Source organism: Sinocyclocheilus anshuiensis, unplaced genomic scaffold, assembly GCF_001515605.1.
Source record: "Sinocyclocheilus anshuiensis isolate Anshui unplaced genomic scaffold, SAMN03320099.WGS_v1.1 scaffold319, whole genome shotgun sequence".
NCBI lineage: Eukaryota > Metazoa > Chordata > Actinopteri > Cypriniformes > Cyprinidae > Sinocyclocheilus > Sinocyclocheilus anshuiensis.
This window is the reverse complement of record NW_015552566.1, coordinates 1,498,265-1,520,115: the sequence shown is the minus strand read 5'-3', so window position 1 is coordinate 1,520,115 and position 21,851 is coordinate 1,498,265. Positions and strand designations below refer to the sequence as shown.

General features: G+C 37.1%; 1 protein-coding gene across 2 annotated transcripts in view; it reads right to left on the bottom strand.

Moving 5' to 3' along the window:
• The window catches only part of vps53 (VPS53 subunit of GARP complex), a 26,065-nt gene extending 4,936 nt beyond the window's left edge, over nucleotides 1-21,129 (bottom strand). The window contains exons 1-20 of one of the 2 annotated variants that reach the window (XM_016455627.1): nucleotides 20,946-21,129; nucleotides 19,908-19,988; nucleotides 19,457-19,506; nucleotides 19,286-19,352; nucleotides 14,223-14,309; nucleotides 12,851-12,966; nucleotides 12,654-12,773; nucleotides 10,412-10,490; nucleotides 10,196-10,339; nucleotides 9,965-10,107; nucleotides 8,242-8,383; nucleotides 8,037-8,126; nucleotides 6,717-6,811; nucleotides 5,240-5,482; nucleotides 4,715-4,862; nucleotides 4,545-4,627; nucleotides 4,371-4,449; nucleotides 3,501-3,649; nucleotides 3,326-3,395; nucleotides 3,105-3,242 (exon numbers count right to left, since the gene is read on the bottom strand). In XM_016455627.1, coding sequence (XP_016311113.1) covers nucleotides 3,105-3,242; nucleotides 3,326-3,395; nucleotides 3,501-3,649; nucleotides 4,371-4,449; nucleotides 4,545-4,627; nucleotides 4,715-4,862; nucleotides 5,240-5,482; nucleotides 6,717-6,811; nucleotides 8,037-8,126; nucleotides 8,242-8,383; nucleotides 9,965-10,107; nucleotides 10,196-10,339; nucleotides 10,412-10,490; nucleotides 12,654-12,773; nucleotides 12,851-12,966; nucleotides 14,223-14,309; nucleotides 19,286-19,352; nucleotides 19,457-19,506; nucleotides 19,908-19,988; nucleotides 20,946-21,032 — 2,211 coding nt within the window. In that variant the 5' untranslated portion in view covers nucleotides 21,033-21,129. The remainder of the gene's footprint in view (nucleotides 1-3,104; nucleotides 3,243-3,325; nucleotides 3,396-3,500; nucleotides 3,650-4,370; nucleotides 4,450-4,544; nucleotides 4,628-4,714; nucleotides 4,863-5,239; nucleotides 5,483-6,716; nucleotides 6,812-8,036; nucleotides 8,127-8,241; nucleotides 8,384-9,964; nucleotides 10,108-10,195; nucleotides 10,340-10,411; nucleotides 10,491-12,653; nucleotides 12,774-12,850; nucleotides 12,967-14,222; nucleotides 14,310-19,285; nucleotides 19,353-19,456; nucleotides 19,507-19,907; nucleotides 19,989-20,945) is intronic. The other variant, XM_016455628.1, reaches the window with a different exon arrangement.
• Nucleotides 21,130-21,851: the final 722 nt, after the last annotated feature.

Sequence of the window (21,851 nt, the reverse complement as noted above, 5' to 3'; positions counted from 1 at the left end):
GGTAGGAGTGAGACAGGCAAGAAAGAAGAAAAAAAAAATGAGAAGACTGTGGAAAACAGCCACGTCTCACAGGCAGCAGCAGCAGCATGCTTGGCTCACGCTGCCTCCTTCAGCTTCACATCTCTCTGAGGTTTGGGCCCTAGGATGGGCAGGAACCCGTTCCCAGCCAAAGAAAAAGAGAAAAAGTGAAGACATCTTTAACAGATTACTCTCCACGTTTACCCTGTAATGAGCGTCATGTGGACAAGCCAAGCCACCACCAGCAACGAAGGTCCTATTTCACCCATAAACCGCTTAACGGGTGTCACACTTCACTGATGTAATTCAGCAACAATTAAGAAACAACGATGACAAAGCGAGACTGAGGTGGCAAACGGCTGTGCTATTTGTTCCACTAATCCGAACACAAAAAATATCCCATGCTGATTTGTTTGGCCATATGGCAGCAGAAGCCTTGATGTTAAGGAGTGTATTGAAGTATGAATGGCTCTTCCAGGAACCGCAGAGCAAAATGCTGATGAAGATGGAAGTAATTACCTGAGAGGCACCTGGGGCCCAACAAAGCCAATCATTAAATACTATACAGATTTTAAAGACCCACCGTATGCAAGTCAAGATCAGGGCTGGGTTTCTTAAGCAGACCTTCAAGTATCCATGAATGGCCACTGGTCATGTGTTCATCAAATTTGACTTGTATTGTCAAATTTGGCTGCTGAAGTTGTGGTCAGATCAATGAGGGCTTATTAAGAGAGGTACAAAGTACAAAGATAACTCTTTGAGAACTCTGCTCTATGGATAGTTAACCTAAAATCAATTACTCACTCATTAGTATTTCGTTCATCTTTGAAACACAAATGAATATAATTTCAAGGAAACCTGAAAGGTTTCCTTTTCCACCAATTAAAGTTTACTAATGAATCCAAATTAATGTAGGGTTTTATTCACATACAAGTATTGATCAACACGCATACACAGAGTCTGAAATGTGCTTGCACGATACACGAGAACCAAAGTAATTTGTTCTTCTGTGTCTTCAAGTACGTTTTGAGCTTCTGTCAGAACCAGTGAGGTTTGTTCTTGACCAAGTAAATAGCCTTATTTATGGCATTAAAAATCACATTTTTGTTTCGAAGATGGACAAAAGTCTTATGGGTTTGGAAAAACGTGAGGGTGAATAACTGAAGATAGAATTTTCATTTTTGGGGGAACTATACCTTTAAGTTGATTAGTTTTTTTAAAGCCATGCCAGCTGCTTTAGCTATTTTCATGGTGAGCAACAAGTTGGAAAAACTATAAAAGAGCAAATCAAAAACCTATATAAAGTTGATCTTGATAAAAACTTTAAAAAGGATTCAGGTTTGACTTTCTTCGAAAATGTTTACAGAGTAATATCATTTCCTAAGAGAACTTAAATCAGCACAATTTAATCAAATTTGTTTAATTGTTGATACTGGACTCTGGCATTAAGAGCATGATCTATTTCTTTAAGACTTTTCAAAGTGGCCCATGTTTTTTTTTTATAGTGTTTTTCGTCTTTTCTAAATGATCTTTGCATGATCTTGCACAATTAGAGCTGAACCCAGTTTGAGCATTAGGTGGATTAAGGCTGAATTCCAGGCAGTTAAAAGACTAGAAGCAGGAAAGCCCCGGAGAGTCTAATAAAAGCCTGTGGAGCATGTGTAGGGCTGGAGATAGGGGTCAGGGAGAAGAAGGTGGGTCTGGAGATCAGGGGGGTGGAAGATCCACCCGAGGCACAAGCCATCCATTCCTCCTGTTGTATTTGATAGCTCAGACTTCCAACCAGAACATCTGTCTACACATAATATTAAAGGGGACATTTCATGGAAAACATGACTTTCCTCGTGCTTCTGAATTCATGTAGACATACTCTAATGTTCAAAACTAAATTTGTCAGCCTTCCTGGACCATTTATGAAAACTAGATGCATAATTGTGTGAAAAATCATCATTCCCCCAAAGTTTTAAAAATGACAATATTCATCCCTGCACTTTTTGGGTGACAATTTTTTTTATCTTAAAAGGGGTTTAAGCCCTGTTCACACTAGTTTGATGAATGTTTGATGCAAAAATCTGGTGCAATAAATGTTTTAATTTGACTACATGGATGTTAATGCATCTATTCAGACAGACATGAACATATGCACGCCATCTATGCAACAGATTTTTATGGAAAGGTGTTCTCACCTCTTTTCCATCGCTTTGTGTAGAAAAATAGCCAATCGATACGATTCACCCTTTTGGTCATGTGCCTGGAGACACTGCTGTCACACAAAACTATGACTACGAACAGACTGTTTCACTAATTGACAATGAATTGTAGAGGAGAAGTCTGAAACATCTTTGTTGTCTCTGTACTATTGTATTTAGTGTTGTTTGATAAACGTCACTGCGAAAAAATCTAAAATTAGAAAAGTTGTAAATACTATTTGACTTCGCTTTTTCTCCATGACACGCAGGTGTCAAAAACAGAAAGGTGCACAGCGTTTTGTGTACCAGGGTAACCAGGGTTTTCCTGCTTTAGCGCCACCTACTGTCAGAATGTGAAATTGCATTTTCATTAAGCCCATCTGCCTTTTTTCCCGCAATGGTCTGAACAGACAAATCGCAAAAACATTTTATGCAGTTTGAATGCTGCTGTCAATAAAGCAAAAAGAGGGACAACAAACACTTAGTTGTGATCATGTCAAATTAAATTTCAAATCAACATTTATATCTTAATATTATAGCTTTTTAATCTAATTTGTAGTGAGAGAAAAAAAACTTCAATTAGAAAAAAGTGGACAAGTCTGAACCAGCTGTATGTTACAAGTCTATATGCAAATATAGATCTACTGTATGAGTGAGGATTTTTAAACTGTGGATGGCTAAAGGCTGCAGGCAGGAAAGCCAAGGCATGTGAGCACTTCCTGTCGCTCAGAGAGAGCTCATTAAACCAGACGCACACAGCTTAGTAAATAACTCCAACCGAGTGCTGTACCATGCAGAGCTTTATGAGCAGCTGATCGGGTGCAGAATCAGAATCGCGAACAGAATCGGGTGAGCGAATTCTCAAATGTTTAATGGCCGTGAATGCCACCTTCCCACCTTGAGGATCATCTCCGCTCGAGTCATTCCTTTAACCACTATTTTGGTGTAGCTGGCCGGGGCTTTACGGACCACCTGAGAGCCAATGGAAGGGAGGTCTAGAAGAACGGTCTTGAGGGAATGTGTATCCAGAAGTAACTGTTCAGAAGAAAGAAAATAAGGTCATGTGTTCTGAAGGTCCATGAAACCCAAACATCCCAGTGTCTGAATCTCCCACCTACCTGCTCTGCTCCAACCATGCTGATTGGCTTACACCTAAACAGGTGGTTGATGAACTTTGGAATGAAGGAGCTGAAACGAATGGATAAAAAGTAAAACAGACAGTAGGAGTTTAGCAAACGCTGTGTTATGAAAGAGCTTGTGTTGCACTGATTAGTGAGTGGCTGCATTACTAACTTGGTGAACTTAATGCAGAACTGGGTGAAGTATTTCCGGGTGGAGGCCAGGTTGTCTCTAATGATGGGCACATTTTGTTTGATGTGCATGATTACAGAGGTCACATACGGGCTTTGATCTCCCACATGTTCCACACTCTGCCACGGCATCTGTACAAACATTCACAAAGTCAACTTCAAGGCTAGAAGACACTCTCAAACGTTACTGCGAACTAAAACTAAAACTATTAAAAACTGAAATAAGTTGAAATAAAAAAATATAAATATTATGTGAAAAGCAAAATGAAAACCCCGGAAACTAGAATAAGAAAAAAATAATAATAATTATATTGACGCACTAAAATTATTAAACGTACCTGTAAATTAAAATTAAAATTAAAATTAAGGCTAAACAGAATCATAAAAAACTAATAAAAATGAGAAAAGCACATAGCAAAATTACTGAAACTTAAGCTGAAATTAAAATAAAAGCTGAAAATATAAAAATAAATGACAAAAAATTCTGCCTGATACTGATAAGCCAAATTATTTTCATGTTATGGCCGATAACTGATAAACAGCCGATATCAAAATTATTTGTATTGTTTTGTCTCTTTTATTTTCAAATCATTTAGGCATCACAACATTCTAATGTAGAATATGGAAATGGATAATCATTTTGAGATTTGCTAAAGATTACATTCAACAGTGTTATTAAATTATTAGTGTTTTTATAGATTAACTTGAAGTGAGTTTTAGATAAAAGCAAATGTGATTTAAAACTAAAAAATCCGGGAAATTAGAATTAAATATCCAGTATCAGCAGGTATGATAAATGAAACTATAAAAACTTTAATATCGTCTGATAACTTCTTTGGTTCTGATATAGTACCTTGCTCATAGCTGTGAGGGCTGGATCACATGCAGCATCCAGGTCCTGAACCAAGAGCTGGATACTGTTTGAGATAACCCTGCCAAACAGAGAGATTCAACTACTAGTAATTAATTTCCTTTGGCAAATATGTTTTTACTTAGCATTGAGGGTCACTTAGTGTGACGTATTTACGTGCTAAAGGTGTCCATCTCCCCAGTTAAGTTGATTCTCTCCATTAGGGTCTTGTCCACCTTCTCCTTGAGCTTCTCCTCCAGCTGTGGACATGATATAGGACATTTGCATCATTAAAAAAAATATATATTCATTTGTACCATGTGAATGAAGCATGTGTGGTGGGTGACCTGCTGTGTGGTAGCCAGGCAGTATTCAGCTGTGCTTAAGATGCTGCAAATAAGACACAACTCTTCCATTGTGAACTTGGCCACTTCTGATCCCTCTTTCTCCTTCAGCAGGCTGCTGATGGTTAGACCACCACTATTGGTGCTGGTCCTGCATGCAAACATGCACAAACATAGTTACCAAAGCACCCTAACTCAACCCTCCGGCCCTCCCACTAAAAGAAACACAAGAAAGACTGCATGGAAACCACAAGACAGCTTCTCCAAAACAAAGATCTTTTTTGAAACTCCCAAAGACAATACAGGGTAAACCACACAAGGCGACGGGTGGGGATTTTTCTTCCTTTGAAGAGCGGCAGAGAGAAACCCCACAAATGCGACCACACAGAGACGACCACTCGCTCTCCTTTCCAGCATCACCACAGCATAACACCCCAAATAAAAGCCCCAGTGACTAGGAGGATTAAACTTTAACTATCAAAAAGGGAGAAACACAGAAAAAAGAACCAGTCAGGTGGCTCGACTCACTTTGGTAGGTTCCCAGAGAGGATCTTCCAGGCATACTCGCGCAGATACTTCTGGAAGATTGTGGTCAGAGCAATCATGGGCTCTCCGGTGCTCAATTGTGAGCACTGGACCATACACTTCTTGTAGTACACGAAGAGATCTGCACAGCTGGGGAGCACAGCGCCTCCCTCATCTGTACCTGATTTAGGGGGACCCTGTGCCCGGAAATCAGCAACAAAACGGTCGATCAGCTCGCCAAGATTTCTAAGACAGAAAACAAAAGGATAAATTATAGTAGGCCTAGATGGAATGTGCAGACTTTAGCCGCATTTCCTGCACTATTAGAGGTAAAATCTGCATAATTCTGTGAAATGGATTTAAACATGGCAAAAAAAAAAAAATTACATTATACAGAACGTAAAAAATATATACTAATATTTTAATTTGTCATTTTATTTTTTTATTTTTATTAATTAATTTTTACATCTGTGGTCATGTATTTATTTATTTTATTATCAAAGACACCTGGATGGGTTAAGTTCTAGATGTTTTGAATGTGTTCAGTACTGCTTAGTTTCAACATTAAAACTAATTTGCAAGGTTGACCTTTTGGGGGAAATAAAATGAAAAAAAAAATAATAATAAAAAATACAATAAAAATAAATAAATAAAATAAAATACAAAATAATCAAATAAAATAAATATCTGCAAAGTTCTTGGGGGGGGGGTTCAATTTTGAAGGACACTGTTTTTGTTGGAAAAACTACTAAATAAAAAAATTTCAAAAAATAAAATAAAATAAAAACTTGGTAACTGTTTGTATTTTGTGTCAAATTAGCATTGTCAAATTTGCAAAAATATTTAAAAAACAAAGTCAAAGCAAACGCCACATCTAACTATGACTGAAATCTCAATGTGTTAAACTTGCTTTGAACAGCAATGTATTGTCAGGTCAGTAAATAGGCCATCTCTCTCAGCACTGAGTAATCAGATAGATGCTAACCCCGAGAGAAGAATGTGGACACTCTCATGCCAGGCAGGTCAGTGTGAACTAGTATAATGCAAGCCATTGTTAACAGAAAGGTCATTCTGCTTTAGGCAGTGCCAACAGAGTGTTACATGGGCCAGAGAAGGGCCTGTACAAGAAGCCCTTTGCTTGGGAGCCTCGTGGGTTTAGAGAGAGGGTAAGCAGCAAAACGAGAGGTAAAGAACGAGAAAAGACAAGTAAAGAAAGAAATCAGCTGCTGTTTTCAGGCTGTCTGCAGCATGTGTGGTTAACGGCTAATGGGAACCATTTTCTCCTCAGTGGTGAGGCGGAGAGAGTCAGACAAGGGAACTACTAAAAAAGGGAGTACAAGAAAGGGAAGATCACAAACCAAGTGCATCAAAAATGGGGGTTGGTGAGGAGGACCCTTAAATTACCCTGAAATGAATGGACTTCTTATTGTGTGACTCATTTGATATGATTGTGCACAATGTTAAAGGACATTCCACTCACTTATCCTGCGACTCGATGTAAACGTAGAGATGAGGCTCAAAGCACTTGGACACAATGCCGTGGAAGGGGTTGTCTGGAGCCTTCGGCTTCTTTGGCTGTAAACAGCAAAATATTTCTTAATCAGGAATTTTTGAAGAAGTGTGTTTTTGTTATTTTAGTATCATTTATTTTTTATTTATTACATTAAATTAATTAATTAATTAATATTTTTTAATAGTTTAATTTTATTTAAATATTGTTTAATTTTAAAATCATTTTGTTGTTTTTATTAAATGTTGTTTTGCTTTGTTTAAATATAGTTTCATATATAGACATTTAATTAATACATTTATATGTATTTATCAGTTTTAGTTTTGCATAGTTTTAGTTATTTTAGTACTTCAAGTTAAACAAACAAAATGAGAAGCGCTACCTTGGCAACTAGATTAAATAAAATAAGTATAAAAAAATAACTGATAAAAAAAATTAAAATAAAATTTTTATTAGTTGTAGTGTTGTAACTTGTATTTATTACTTTTAGTTTATTTACTTAATGTTAAACAAAAAATTATATAAGATTACAGAAAATACTAAAAATATGTTTGATAAAATAAGATGAAAAAAATAATTTTATAACTGTTTTTCTAATGTATGTATATTTTTTGTTTATTTTTATAAACTGAATGAAAATGGGAAATGTTGCCTTTGCAGCCAGATAAAATAAAGTGGGTTTAAGTATATATTTATGTACTTTTTTTATTTTATTTTATTTCCATTTATGTTTACTTTATTTCAAGTAATGAAAATGCTTTTTCTGGTTTTAGTTTTACTTAACGATAATAACCCTAACATGTGCTACAGTGGCACCAGTGTAATGGAGAAAGTGGAAGGAAATTCTATTGTGAAACACCACAGTGATAACGGTGAACTTCTGAGGAACCCAATTCATCAGAACTGTTCTTACAACACCTGATACTGAGAACATCATTGCCAATTTGAAGATAAAAGGAAATAAGTATGAAATAACTGAGCCAAAGTCAAGCTGTTATATTAAACTATACGTTAAGAGTTTGATAAATAGACGGCAAATAAAGACTTGTAAACATACGATGCCTTGAATGCTTTCATAACACGTCAATTCCAGAGAATATGCGCCTGATCCGGGCCATAGTTCAGATGTGAGTCAAATCAAACTACATTAGAAAGAAATGTAAATTGCATGTTGGAATGGTACCAAATGCGGTATCAGTTTCTATCAGAAGATGGGTGGAGTAGACTGCATATGGTTCAAATGTGGTCATTCCTGCATAACAGAGTGCAAATAAAGATAAGCAGCCTCACTCTATCCAAATCTTCATCCTTTTCTGATACGTTGTCCTCGTCTTCTAAAAAGGGGTTTGTTGGTTCTAAAGGCGTCTCAGGTTTTTTCTGCTGAGAAAGCAAAGGAAACATAGACAAACATCACACAAGAGCCAGATTACCAGCATGTTCACGTCCCAGTAAAATCCTTTTGTGTTCGCCTGCAAACAGGCAAGCATGGCCTCACCCCAGGCCCGTCGTTTAAGGTGCAGCCCGAGAAGCGCTTAGCCAGCAGTCCCTCGAAATTGGTGGTCCTCTGAATAGCGAAGAGCAAAAGCTTGACCTCGATCTCCCTGGCACGGGTTCGCATCAGCTTGGCCAGCTCGGTTCTGATGAGCAAACGAAACACAGACACAGACAAGGTTGTGAGCGAAACCTAATGTGCCAAGTAGACTAAGTCTTCAGGTCAATGCTTTTATAGGCCAGTGTGTGCAGATGCCTGGTTTGGCTGTTCAAAGAAACCACAGTGGATCAGTGTTGTATTCAAAAGACAAGATCCAGTTACTGTCAGCTTGAAAAATAATCGTTTTGTGAGAAGAAAATAAGCCTACGGAGGGAGAAGAAGATGGTGGTGTGGTGTATACATTCTTACATAAAGCTTTGTCAAAAAAAATAAATATATTAGATGGGATTACAGCGGACCTCAAACGTTCTTTCCAGGCACTGAGGGTTTTGTAATGACTCTCTTGAGAGGAATTTGACTATAGACAACACACATACACACACATAGCCTACTTTAGACTGTCAATACCACTACTGAAATCCCAGACATGTAACCAGTTCCTTTCCATCTAATCATTCATGTCATACTGCGCACAATTATGTCTTTTGCTAAATCATGCCATATTTGTGTGCTGCCTAATGTCTAGTCTTTCAAGCTAACCACTAAATGCACATGTAAGCCCCAGGTGTATTTTCTCTATGGGGTAATGGAGATAATGAGGATTTATGCTACACTCACATCATGTCAGAATTACCTTAATTACAACTCTACTCAGAACTGCTCATGTCTACAGACTCAAAAATAATTTGTTTCTATGGCAGCACTCATTACGCCAAAATGTATCCATGTCTGGCTTTGTTATTGAAGACAGCAAAATACATAATCACTATAAATGCTACAACTCAGTATTCGCTTTTTTTTAAACTTTGAAAAACAGAAAAATTAGAGGAAAGTTTTTAAATGTAGAGCTAGCAATAGACACTTCTCTTCAAAAGTTTGGGGCCGGGTAAAATTTAGAATTATTATTTTATTTTATTTTTTTTATTTATTGAGGCAATGAGATAAGACATGACAAAAAAAGGTAAAACGCAAAAAAAATACATTCAATACATATGAGAGGATTAAGTATATAAAAGTAATAATAATAAAATACAATTACAATATATAATGTACACAGATATAGTAATTTTAAATGTTTTTAAAAGAAGTCTCTTATACTAACCAAGGATGCATTTATTCCAGCAAAACTCCAGTAAAAACAGTAATATTGTATTACTGAAATACTGAAATATTATTACTATTATTATAGTATAAATTTCTTTCAGACAAAAAAATCTTACTGCACTCAAAGTTGAACAGAAGTGTAACTATCTTTAGTTAAAAAAACATTTTGGATGTTTTTATTCAACATCACATAAATCAAAGCTTTCATAGAATGTAATTAGAAGATCAATTCTAGTTATTTTTATATCCAAGTTGTGAATTTTTTACATGAAAAATCTGAATAAACATGAATAAATATGAATAATGAATATCTTATTTATAGCCAACATTCTATCTTTCAATATTTGCATAAAAATGTGGATGGAAATCTGACTAATGACATCAACGGTTATCACAGGTCAAGAACTTATGAACAACCAACATTATGTGAATGCAGCATTAATGTGAGGTGTTTAATCAGTACCTGGTGATATGACAGAACTCTACAGAGATGCGTTCGGTCATGCACCACTCCTCCGGGAACATTCGCCCATACTTCTCTTCATAGTCCACAAGCTGACGCTTGATCCACGCATAGCGCCGATCTATCTTATCGAGCCACGCCACCTGTACTCAGGACAAACAGAACACAGACCGTAAGTCAGATAGTATAGCACAATTTCAGCATGCACAGGACACACAAGGTTTCACTTACATCCTGGTTTTCTTGGAAGAGCACTAAGTATTCTGAAAGGTGCTGCCTGATGAACTTTTTGATGATCTCCTGCTTAATCCGAGGATCCAGGACATTCGCCACCAAGCAGGCATCTCTGAGAACAATGCTAGGACCTCCAGATTTCTGTAAATATCAAATTAAATGCATCACAGGAATGATACAGAGACTTTTTCCATCAGAGCACTGCATCTGTACCTTTGACCCCTGGGCAGGAAAAGCCTCTTCGAAGTCGGCCAGTATCTGCGTGCCAAGCTCGCTCTGTGCAGCTTTAACTCTGAGGAGAGGCGAAACAGATGGGTGAGTGTTTACAAGACACCTGGTGGTCTCAGGATTCCCTGGTGTCCAATGAGTTTTAAAAGCAATAATTTCATGATACCAAAATGTTGGAATCTAGAGCAGTACAAGTGAAATTTTACAATACTTCATACCAATTCCATTAGAACAAATATACTCTGTATGAACATATATATATATATATATATAGGCTACTACTGAACACACTAACTAAATTAAAAAGTTAAATATAAAAAAACTCACAAATTTCATTTCTAAATATGTTTTTCCCAAGTAAGCATTTATGTAAACAGTCATTCACAATGAGACTGAGAAATGAAGATTAAGACTGAGCAATGAATAGAATAAATTAAGGCCAGCTTTCTCCTTTTCTTGTAAATATTGTTTGATTAATATTAATGACAATGGCCAGGCCTACTACATTCACACTGTAAGGCCTAATGCACAGATCCCATATTTTGAGAAACATTTTGATTTGCATGATTACATTCACAAACCAACTGCGTTTACTTAATCAAAACAGGCAATTTGACCAAGACATGCCAGCTGACCTTGTGTAGTCACGTCACTACAAAGCTTTACTTGCCCAGCATGTACTGTAGAAAAACTGGTATATTTACTACATCTTTTTACATTCAACTAAATACTAAATACCAGCACTCATGGTCTATCCCTATGTACCAGTCTCTATAGGGAATAGCTAGCCTACTACCTAGATCTCTTTAAATGATGGCAGCTCTTAGAACAACTGTCCCTGAGAAAATAAATGGAACAGAGACAGAAATAACAGCTACTTGTAAGAAAACAGATGCAAATTCAAATTGTATTAACTAATAAGGCCAAATTGTACTTTGGACCAAAGTCTCAGAGATCTAAGAGGCAGTGTAAAGCAAGCCCAATCCCATCAAAAGGGTTTGGATGAACCACGACTTGATGATTAGAAGATGCTCTTTTCATTTCTGGATTATTTGCTGGCACAAGCAGACTCAACACAAGTGCCATCCAAAATAAACAAGATACTTAGAGAGAGAGCGAGCGAAAGAGATAGATGGAGACACATGCGCTTGCCAGTCAGACACTAGTCTTCAACGTGGCACATGGCTGCCAATTTGCTCTCTCACCAGCTCCATTAAGACCTCGACACTGTCTGAACCGCAGCACATCCCTCAGCTGCCGCCCCTGATCGAACCATCTCTGCCACACCTCAAAACCAACCAGACATCTCCATTTAGGGACAGTCGGGCTCAGAACGAAAGCATCTCAGTTTCTCCATATTTGACATGCACTAATAATAAGCATTACAAAAATCCAATTAGACATCACAAGAATTTCCTCAAGACTTCATATGTGGTAAGCTTGTGTAGTTCAAAACAACATGGCTAAAATCAGTTCATCTGATCACCAAAGGGGGCCTAATATTATTTACATTGTAAATTCCTAGGCACAATCCCCACCCTCATCAAATATAATCTCTTTCTACAACACAAAAGAAACAGACGAGAAAAAAAACAAGTCACGCAGCGGTCAGAAACCACTGATGTACTTTGGCAAACTTAAATGCTGTTTTAACAAAACACTGGATTCGCTTGACGTATAAATGCATGCTCAACCAAACAAACTCTCATCATCACTCAAGGACGGTGTTTAACATATGAGGTCCATCTGTGAGAGGGCTAATGAAACAAAGGGGTAAACTTGACTACAGGGGCACTGAAAAGGAACCGCGGATACATGTTTTCCAGAGAAACATTTAGAACCTGGAACAATCAGGGGAATCGTTTTTCCACATCAAACACACCCCTCCTTGCCATCTGCTTATGAAAAAACAGCTTTATCAGAGCATCCAACATAAACAAGCAAAGGGAAGTGCAGAATCGTAGAGACCGGAACCCTGTTTCTTTCCTAACAAAAGGCCTAGTCTCCAAGCCTGTAGGGGACATGGACTGCACCACCCAAACCAGAGAGAGCACCTCCTCTGGGAAAGGCCCAAAACAAAGAGCTGGGGGAAAAAAGTAAATAATGAGACACTGTGAAGCAGATTTCCTTCCCATGCTGCATCTTCAGTAAACATAAACAGGATCTAGACTCTCAGCACCATGATTTAGTCAAATAAACAGTGTGTGAGTGAGGCTTGTGTCCTTACCTCTCTGAGAGCTGGCGTATCTGGGGGATGCCCATGTACTTCTGGAAGTGCTCGAGGACGTTGACTACACCCTGAAGGAGATTGGCCACCTCCCCATACTGCCTTTTTCGAGTCATAGCTCTGGTGCAATGAGACAAGCTTTTAGCACACTGAGCAAATGGACTGATCATGGGAGAAGGTATCTTGAATAAACATACTCAAGGGAGTCCACACCGCCAGCCAGCATGTGCAGGTGATTGAGGGTGGTTATAGAGGTGGTCAGGTGACGCTTTGCGTGGTCCAACTGCTTGATGTCCCGCGTGATCTCTTTCACCTGAAGCACAATTTTAGATACATTAGAGATACACAGATATTTACATTTTGGCTGATACTTATTATATTATGATTGTATTTATTATATGATATTAAGCTATTTTACATAATACCGATCAAATATATGGGATTGATAAGGTTTTTAATTTTTATGAAAAAAAAAAAAGACTCTCATGCTTACCAAGGCTGCAATTATTATTGTTAAATTTAAATTTAAAATCACTGTTTTCTATTTTAATATATTTTAAAATGTCATTTATTCCTGTGATGTCAAAGCTGAATTTTTTAGCAGCCATTACTCCAGTCACATTATCCTTCAGAAATCTTTTTAATATGCTGATTTCATGCTCAAGAAACATTTCTTATTACTATCAATGTTGAAAACATTTGTGCTGATCAATAAATATATTTATGGAGTCTATGAAGAATGTAAGGTTCAAAAGAAAGCATTAATTTGAAACTGAAAACTTTTGTAACATTTAAATGTATTTATGGTCTTTTTGATCAATTTAATGCATCCTTGCTTAATAAAAGTTTTTTTTTTTTTTTTTTAAATGTCATACTGAGCCCCAAACTTTTGAACAGTGTATTATTATATTATAATTTCATTATAAATTACTAATAAATGGCCAATATTAAAGATTCTATAAAACATAAAGCACTTAAAAACATTTGAAACCATTTCAACTATTTTAAATGTTACAAGTTAATGTAAGCGTCACAGTAATATCCAGTGTAAAATGGAGATTCATTTTGAGATTTGCTAAAGATTATACTTGTCAAGAACGTTATTATACATGTTGGCAAAGGCAATCTAAATGTGAAACTAGAGGAAATAAACATGCACGTCAATTGCTATTAATTCAATACGAAAACCTATTTATTATTAATATTTATTCAATACTAAAAACATTTTAATATCAGCCAATAACCTATATGGTACCAACATATCATGCATTCCTTCTTTATATCGCTTCACCATATTGAAGACACAGGCATAGAGCTTTGCTATTGTTCTCCTGCCTTCCTCCCCTTGCCCTTCCTCTGATCTGCACTGCATTACATTCACAGATGGCCAGTGCATTACCTTGGGCTCAAAAAGAGCGCTGTGGACAAAAACCACAGGATGTCACAGTTTCTTGTGCCTCGTTTACCCAGCCTGTTGGGGTGGGTGGGTGGTGAATGGCTATTTACTCTGGGTCGACTTTCAGGCCTTAAATGACTAGGTTCCTGTCTGGAGAGCTTATTTTTACTCACCATTTGCTCCGATTTCTCCGCTTTGTCTTTGATGTCTTTGATTTTGCCAAAGAGTTGCTGGATGGCTTTCTGGGCCTCCTCCAGCGCCTGGAAGAGAAGACAAAAGATCTAAGATGACCCATACAGCACCGCGGTAGCATTTTCTTACAGCTCGCTGTCAGTTCGCCATTTTCCGTGAAACAGCAACCTGAAGTTCACTGGCTTGAGTTGAGTTTGTGTTGGGCTGGTTTCATCGCTTTCAAACTATGCGATTCGAAAAACAGACACTCAATCTAAATCTTTCCCGCCACATCAAAAGCAATTAATAATGGACTCATATTTTAAATGAAAATACAGGCTGAATGATGTTTTAATGAACATGCTTCCTGCCTGGCCTCCTGACCTTCCAGCCACTTTATTCTTTTTAGCAGGAAGATCTCCGCACTTCACCAGGGTGGGGAACAAACCGCACGGCCTGATGAAACCAGTTTTTACTTGACATTCTTGCAGGCCTAGGCTACAGCAGCTGCAATTTTGGCCCTTCCACATGTTGCCCCACCTGATGCCACCACATCACAAGGCTCCTGGCTCGGCCCTGATGGGATCTGAACTTACTGGCCACTCGAATGCACAGTCACGGCCCCCCACTGCAGCCACACGGCCAGTGTTTGGACTCAGTGTATTTAGAGAGACGTGCCTGGGCTGAGAGCAGAGAGAGTTTGGCCGTGTCTTTTGCCTCGCTCCTTCACAGGCAAATGGAATGCTAACAGCCGGCACCAGCTGCCCCCTGGAATTTACCACTTTTACAAGCCTCCTCAAAAACACAGATGCTTTGAGCCACACACACACACTGTGTTAACAGCAATGCATCCTCCTTTCTATGAAAGGATTCTTCAAATTGCAGTGTTGACTAACAGCTCAGAATAAGAAGCAAAACTAGAGCCCAGATGTTAACTGGGATGCATCTAGTTTAAAGGGGCCACGTTGTTGTAGTGCATCCAGAACTGATTTCTGAAGGTTAGAAAGATGGACTGCTTGTTGGAGGACAGTCCCTGGGTTTCCTTCTTATACTGCTGATCAGGAGAATGAGAAAGAGGTTTATTTGGATCTGGCAGGAAGGACAGCAGCTGCTTCGCATGTGGACTCTATTTGCAGTTTCAGGATGTTTTCCCCCCCAGATGGTTTAGGCAGGCCACAGACTATAGGACGACACGGATGCTGGGATGCCTGCTTCATTTCCCTGTAGTGTTGTGACTCGACCGAAGAATATGTAGAAGTGTTGAGAAAGAAACATGTTGGTCATTAGGACAGTTTAATAGATGCTGACAGGCAGGAATGAGACTGTGTGATTATTTCCTCAGTGATTATGTCGTCAATCATGTACAGCATTCCACACATACACTATTGGTAATTATCCTGTATGTAATTATTTCCTAAAATGCTGAAAATATTATGAAGAAAAGCGCCTGGCTTTAACCCTCCATTGTACAGTGTTATCTCAGAGCTACAATTTTCATTGTTTTGCAAGATATTAAGCATGTTGGGTAATGATAAATTGGCTATTTTGGTCACACTTTATTTAAAGGTCCAATTCTCACTATTAACAAACCATTAACTACGGCTTTTGCCTCAGTAAACTCCTAATTTGCTGGTTATTAATAGTTAGTAAGGTAGTTGTTAAGTTTAGGTATTGGGTAGGATTAGGGATGTAGAATATGGTCATGTAGAATATGTGCTTTATAAGTACTAATAAACAGCCAATATGTTAATAATAGGCATGCTACTAAGCAACTAGCTAATAGTGAGAACTGGTCCCTATACTAAAGTGCTACCGCTATTTTAATGGATATGGTAATTTTAAAAACTTTTTCTGCCATGTGGAGGACACACATTGTTGTTTTGCAGAACTGCCCTCAAATTTAACACATCAAACTATGATTCACATTTGTTTGTGAGTAACTTTCAAATTAAAACATTTGAAGTTATAAATATTATTATAGAAATATTATTATATATAATATTATTAGAAGGAACTGCTTAAATATTGCCTAGAATCACATATTAGAATGACTTCTGAAGAATCTTGTTACACTGAAGACTGGAGTAATGGCTTCTGAAAATTCAGCTTTTCCATTAGAGGAATACATTACATTTTAAATATATTAAAATAGAAAACAATTTCAAATTGCAATAATTTTTCACAATACTGTTATACTGTATTTTGATCAAATGATAAAAGACTTCTTTCAAAAACATTTTTAAAAAAACTTTTGAACAGGTGTGTAGCTGTTGCAGCTATCATGTTTTTTATATTATCCATTATTAAAGTCAACTTTATTACTCCACTCTGCTTTTGTCATGTTTGCAATAGAGGGTTAAAACCTAGGCATTCAATCAATAAAACAAGTGTTGGGTTATTTTTTATTTATTTATTTTAAGAAATGACTAAAACAACTCCAAAGGGACAGACAGGGATCGGTCTATAACGACTGATAGAAAATCACACATGCAGTAAACTTTCCATCCTGTGTTTAGATTAAATATTTATACTACATTCTTGGGGAGGCTCCTTCTCGGCATTCCTAATAAGCAGCTCCAGATGCCAAAAAATACATGAAACATCCTGATCCCAACTGGCTGCCTGACAGCTATAAACCTCTCATCTGAATGCTCCATCTGGGAACAACAACATGGCAAACTTTTTATATGGAACTTTCTGCAGCATTGAGGAATATAATGTATATTAGCTCAAACCCTGCGTGAGACAAAGTGGAAGGCAAAGCTTGGGTTGTCCTCAATTCATTTGCACCAAATGCTTTGGCCCACTGTTGACTTTCCTATATGAATGATATCACACATCTAACAAGTTTCCCCACATTGTCAACTGCTTTTCCAATTCAAAAAATATTTCCAAATACGTTGTTGTCAGTTAACAATAGTCTAGAATAGAACTTTCCACACACTGTAAATGTTCTGATAAGAACCACAAAAAATGTTGTTTAGAAAAGCTGGGCAAAGACACCAAATATATTTTTTCCTAGTAAACAGAACAAAGTGTGGTGACCAGCTAATTATTATACTAAATCCACATCAGAGAAAACCATAAAAAAACATTACTTGAAATAAAATAAACATAAACTTGAAATATTTTTCAAAATTCTAATTATTTCAGCTAGTTGTCTAGATACTCATTTTCATTTTGCTTAACTTTACTAGATGCACTAAAATAACTCAAATTAAAGCTGAAATAAAATTAATTAACACTACTTAGACATTAAAAAACTACTACTTAGAAATGACCAAACAAAACTAAAAAATTAAAACCTGCGTTTCAGTAGGTTTTATGAAGGTAAATTTAAGATTTTAATACTAAGCAAAAAAATGTAAAGGAATAAATCGAAGGGAACATAATACGTCAATATGTTCTCTAAATATAAATGTCTAGAGAGCAGACAATGGGTTGTACTAGCAACATTTCAAAGTTTCAACAATTTCCAACAGAGCTCCCTTTCTTTTTAATTCATTTTACAAAACCAAACAGCTTAAGCCACTTATTTTTTTTAATATATTTTCTTTTTTTACATTTTACCTTATTTGTATAGTTGTATTTTATATTTAATCTGTATATCTGTATTTATGTTCTACTGTTAGTGTTATCTGTATGCACCAAGGGTCTGAGAGTAACGCAATTTCAATTCTCTGTGTGTATGTGCTGTACATGTGGAAGAATTGACAATAAAGCAGACTTGACTTGACTTGACTTGACTCCTCCACACAGCTAGAAATGTCATCAAGCAGACCCCTGGGATCCCGTTCCAGACACGGACGTCTCCATCTCACTGATAAATACTGCACAGACTAAACAAAAAAGAAAAAAGAAGCTGCAGCGGGTCTTTCCAGTCCTCTCTCTCTGTCTCCACCATCACTCCCAGCCTCAAGCTACATGTGTAATCCACACTTCCCCGCCATTCCATCTGCTGAAAGGATTTTTCCTCTGCTCTGTGGAAACAACTCCGAAGGTTACGGGCCGTGAGACTCGTGGCCCAGCGTTAACGGCGATCCATTTCAGACACAACCAATTTCCACAAGCGGTGCATGCTGGGTTATTCAAGAACAGCAGAACCCACTCGCAGGTCTAAACCACGCTGCCTTTCTACATCTCAATAAAGGGGTCGCATTTCACCTCAGCCGGATCTGTGTTGAATCAACATTTCCAGCCTGGTCCAAGAAATAGCAGGACACTAAACCACAATGTGGAATGGAAATGCTGCTGAGAACAGGGAAATTCAGAGTAAAGTGCGCCTTCCTTTCCAGGAAGAGACAGCACATGGGACTCTGAAGAGCCTTGGTCACTTCCAGAGATGTGAGATGGAAGAGATGCACAAGACAACCATGGTGTCGAGAGCCGTTGTGAAGTGGACAGAGTGGTTCACCACGAGGAACATTCATAAGCTGCTTTAACCACTACAATGATTTGATAACAGAGTACAAAAACACATACAGTTTGCCCAAAATTGAAAACTCTATCACTGTTTATTCATCCTTATGTTATTCCAAACCTGTATGACTTTCTTTCTTCTGTGCAGTGTAATAGAATGTATTTTAAAAATGTAGGTCTTTTTGTCCACACAATGAAAGTCAGTGGAGACCAATTGTTTGACCTTCATTGTATGAACAAAAACAGTTGAAATATCCTCCAAAATATCTTCTTTTGTGTTCCACAGAAGAAAGAGAGTCGGTAACACTTTATTATAGGGACCAATTCTCACTATAAACTAGTTGCTTATCAGCATGCCTATTATTAATATATTGGCTGTTTATTAGTACTTATAAAGCACATATTCTACATGACCATATTCTACATTCCTAATCCTACCCAATACCTAAACTTAACAACTAGCTTACTAACTATTAATAACCAGCAAATTAGGAGTTTGAGACAAAAGTTTGTTAATAGTGAGAATTGAACCTTAAAATGATGTGTGACCAGAAAGTCATAAAAAAATTACTCTGAACCCCAATTAGCCTAGAACCCCATGTGGCATAATGTTGATGACTGTTGAATGTGTAACCAAAGGACTCACCTGTCTGCCATCTTGCCCCACATTAGTCTGTCCTCTCACTACTGTCCTGATGTTGTCATCCAACCGTCTGATTAAAAGAATTATTTACAATACCAATTGAAATACTGAAAACCTAAAGAACCTCCATATATGAATGCAGACCATGTCAGGGTCTAAATATTAAAAACTCACCTGATTTTAAGTCGAATGTTATTCACCACTTCATCTATATTCGCCAAAGACTACAAAAAAAAAAAAAAATAATAATAACAATCAAGATTTGTAGGGGGAAAACATCTCTATTAAAATACATCAGCTCTTCTTTTTAATTGTATCTCTTTTATTAATAATCAACATCTTATTAGTCACTTCTTCATGCTTGGAGAACATAATTCCCTCTAGTGGCAAAAAATATGAACATTCAATAGAGGAGAATTTCTGCAGTAATGTAAAGCAATCATTGGTCACTTGCATCAATATGGGTGACCTAAACACAGGCGTTAAATTAGATTTATTAATTATTTGTATTATCAATGCTAACAGTATATAACAGTAGAATGCTGCAAATACACAAAAAAGGTTTTGAATGAAGATATACATTCATCATGTTGACCATTGCTCAAGTATTCTAATTTAGACTCACCTGTTCTGTTGGAAACAATGTATTAATGTATTCAACAGCATTGAAGTCGGTTCGATCCAAAGGGTCTTGGCTGGGGAAAACCTAAAACAAATGAGCAGATAACATATGATATAGCCAAGACCAGAAAAACAGGCTCTGCTGAATGAGGACCAGGTGGCCACAAGGTATCTAAAGATGTTCTGTGAGTCTGAAGTGACCAAAAAGCGTTTCTACACTTCAGGTGGCACCTTAACAAATAGATCAAGAGATCCAGCTGTATTACTGATCTTATGCTGGACTCAGTGGAGATAGTAGAAGAATGAATATGGCTTGACTAACCATTATATTATTAAACAATTCTGCACGTGCAATGTTGATGCTTTAGTCACATACTCTTTCCTCACTGTACTTAGGTAATCATTACTCAGGACGGTTTTTTTTGGCCTGCTGCCATACATATCTGCTTCTTAACTAATACATTTCAGAGTACTTCTGCTTAGGATGCATTCGTGGACCAATAGTCAGTTTAAGTATATAAATGTTTACGCAAGAACTCTTTTAGAGATAAAACTATGTCGACCATTTAAACGGTTTTAAATATTTCTAGACTATTAGCAAGCACTTGGATCATCGGTACAAACATAAGCTAAATTTTCTAAGCATTTTATACTAACGTTGTAAACAGACTAACAGTAGTCCATTTTACGATTCTTCAATTGCATTACAGTGCAAATTCTTTATTTTATTCATCTTTTACACGTACTCCCTTGTAGAAAACCCTGGATGTGTCAAGGTGTCTGCCTTCAAATAACAAGCTAGCAATGACAAATTTGCGTTTGCTGGTCTGGCGTTTTAAAACTGAAGTCAGTTTTGACAACAGCTATCCACGTAAACTAATACGTAACATGATAAATAAACCAGACTTGACTGAAACTGTGAGCATTAACGGAGATGTATCAAATTGGCAATTAGCATCTCTGGAGAAGACAACAGCTGACAGCTTGTATGCTCTCTCTGACACTGCATTAAAAACAGACACAACGCCAATTCATCAGTTACCTGCTCAATGGCCAGCTGCACTTCTGGAGTAAGGTGTAATATCGCCTCCAAATCTTCCACAAACTCTAATTCTTCATCCTCCATCATTGTGAACAGTGAACAGTCAACAGTCGTTTTATTTCCCTGTGCTGACGTGAATCCTTCTTTACCGGTGTCGATGCTCAGGAAAAAATATGATTCATTAGCGCCATCTGTGGCGCTGGAGACTCAACACAAAACACTAAGAGCTGTTGAGGTTAATCATTCTCACTTTTGATAGTATTTATCAATATGATATTTGTCTATTTACAATATTGGTCTATAGCAAATCACCAACTCACGCATTTTAGTAATATTAGATTTTTAGACAAGTATAATAGTTTTCCGATTCTGAAATGGAAACTGGGAACAATCTGAGACGGAGATGTGAAGGCAGAAGGAGCAGATTTATTATTATAAAATGGTGAAGATCAAAACTGCACAAAAAAGAGAGCAAAGAAGGGTCTGATGTCTCTAATTAACCAGTTTTACATTTACAGCATACATTTGAGTCTGAACAGGTAAATGGTTTGAAATGTGAACTAGCCTACTGTGTTCTATTTCTCTGTCAACCTATAGCTTAAAGTTCAAGATTAGCTCACTGTGAATTCAAGATCCCTGCTGCTGTGTACTTTGTTTTCTAAACTGTAAATGATTGATCTTATTTCTCACTGAGATTCTGTTTTAGACATGAATGAGTTCACAAAGGAAACACAAGATGCCTCAGCAGCAGCTGGACACTCTCTGCTATAAAATAATTATTACAATTATTTAATAATTATTAAAAATAATTTTTGTTTAAGTTTTAGTTTTTTAAGTTAAGTTTACAATTGTTGCTATGTGCTTTGGTCATTTTTATTAGTTTTTTAAAACTCTATTTATTTATTT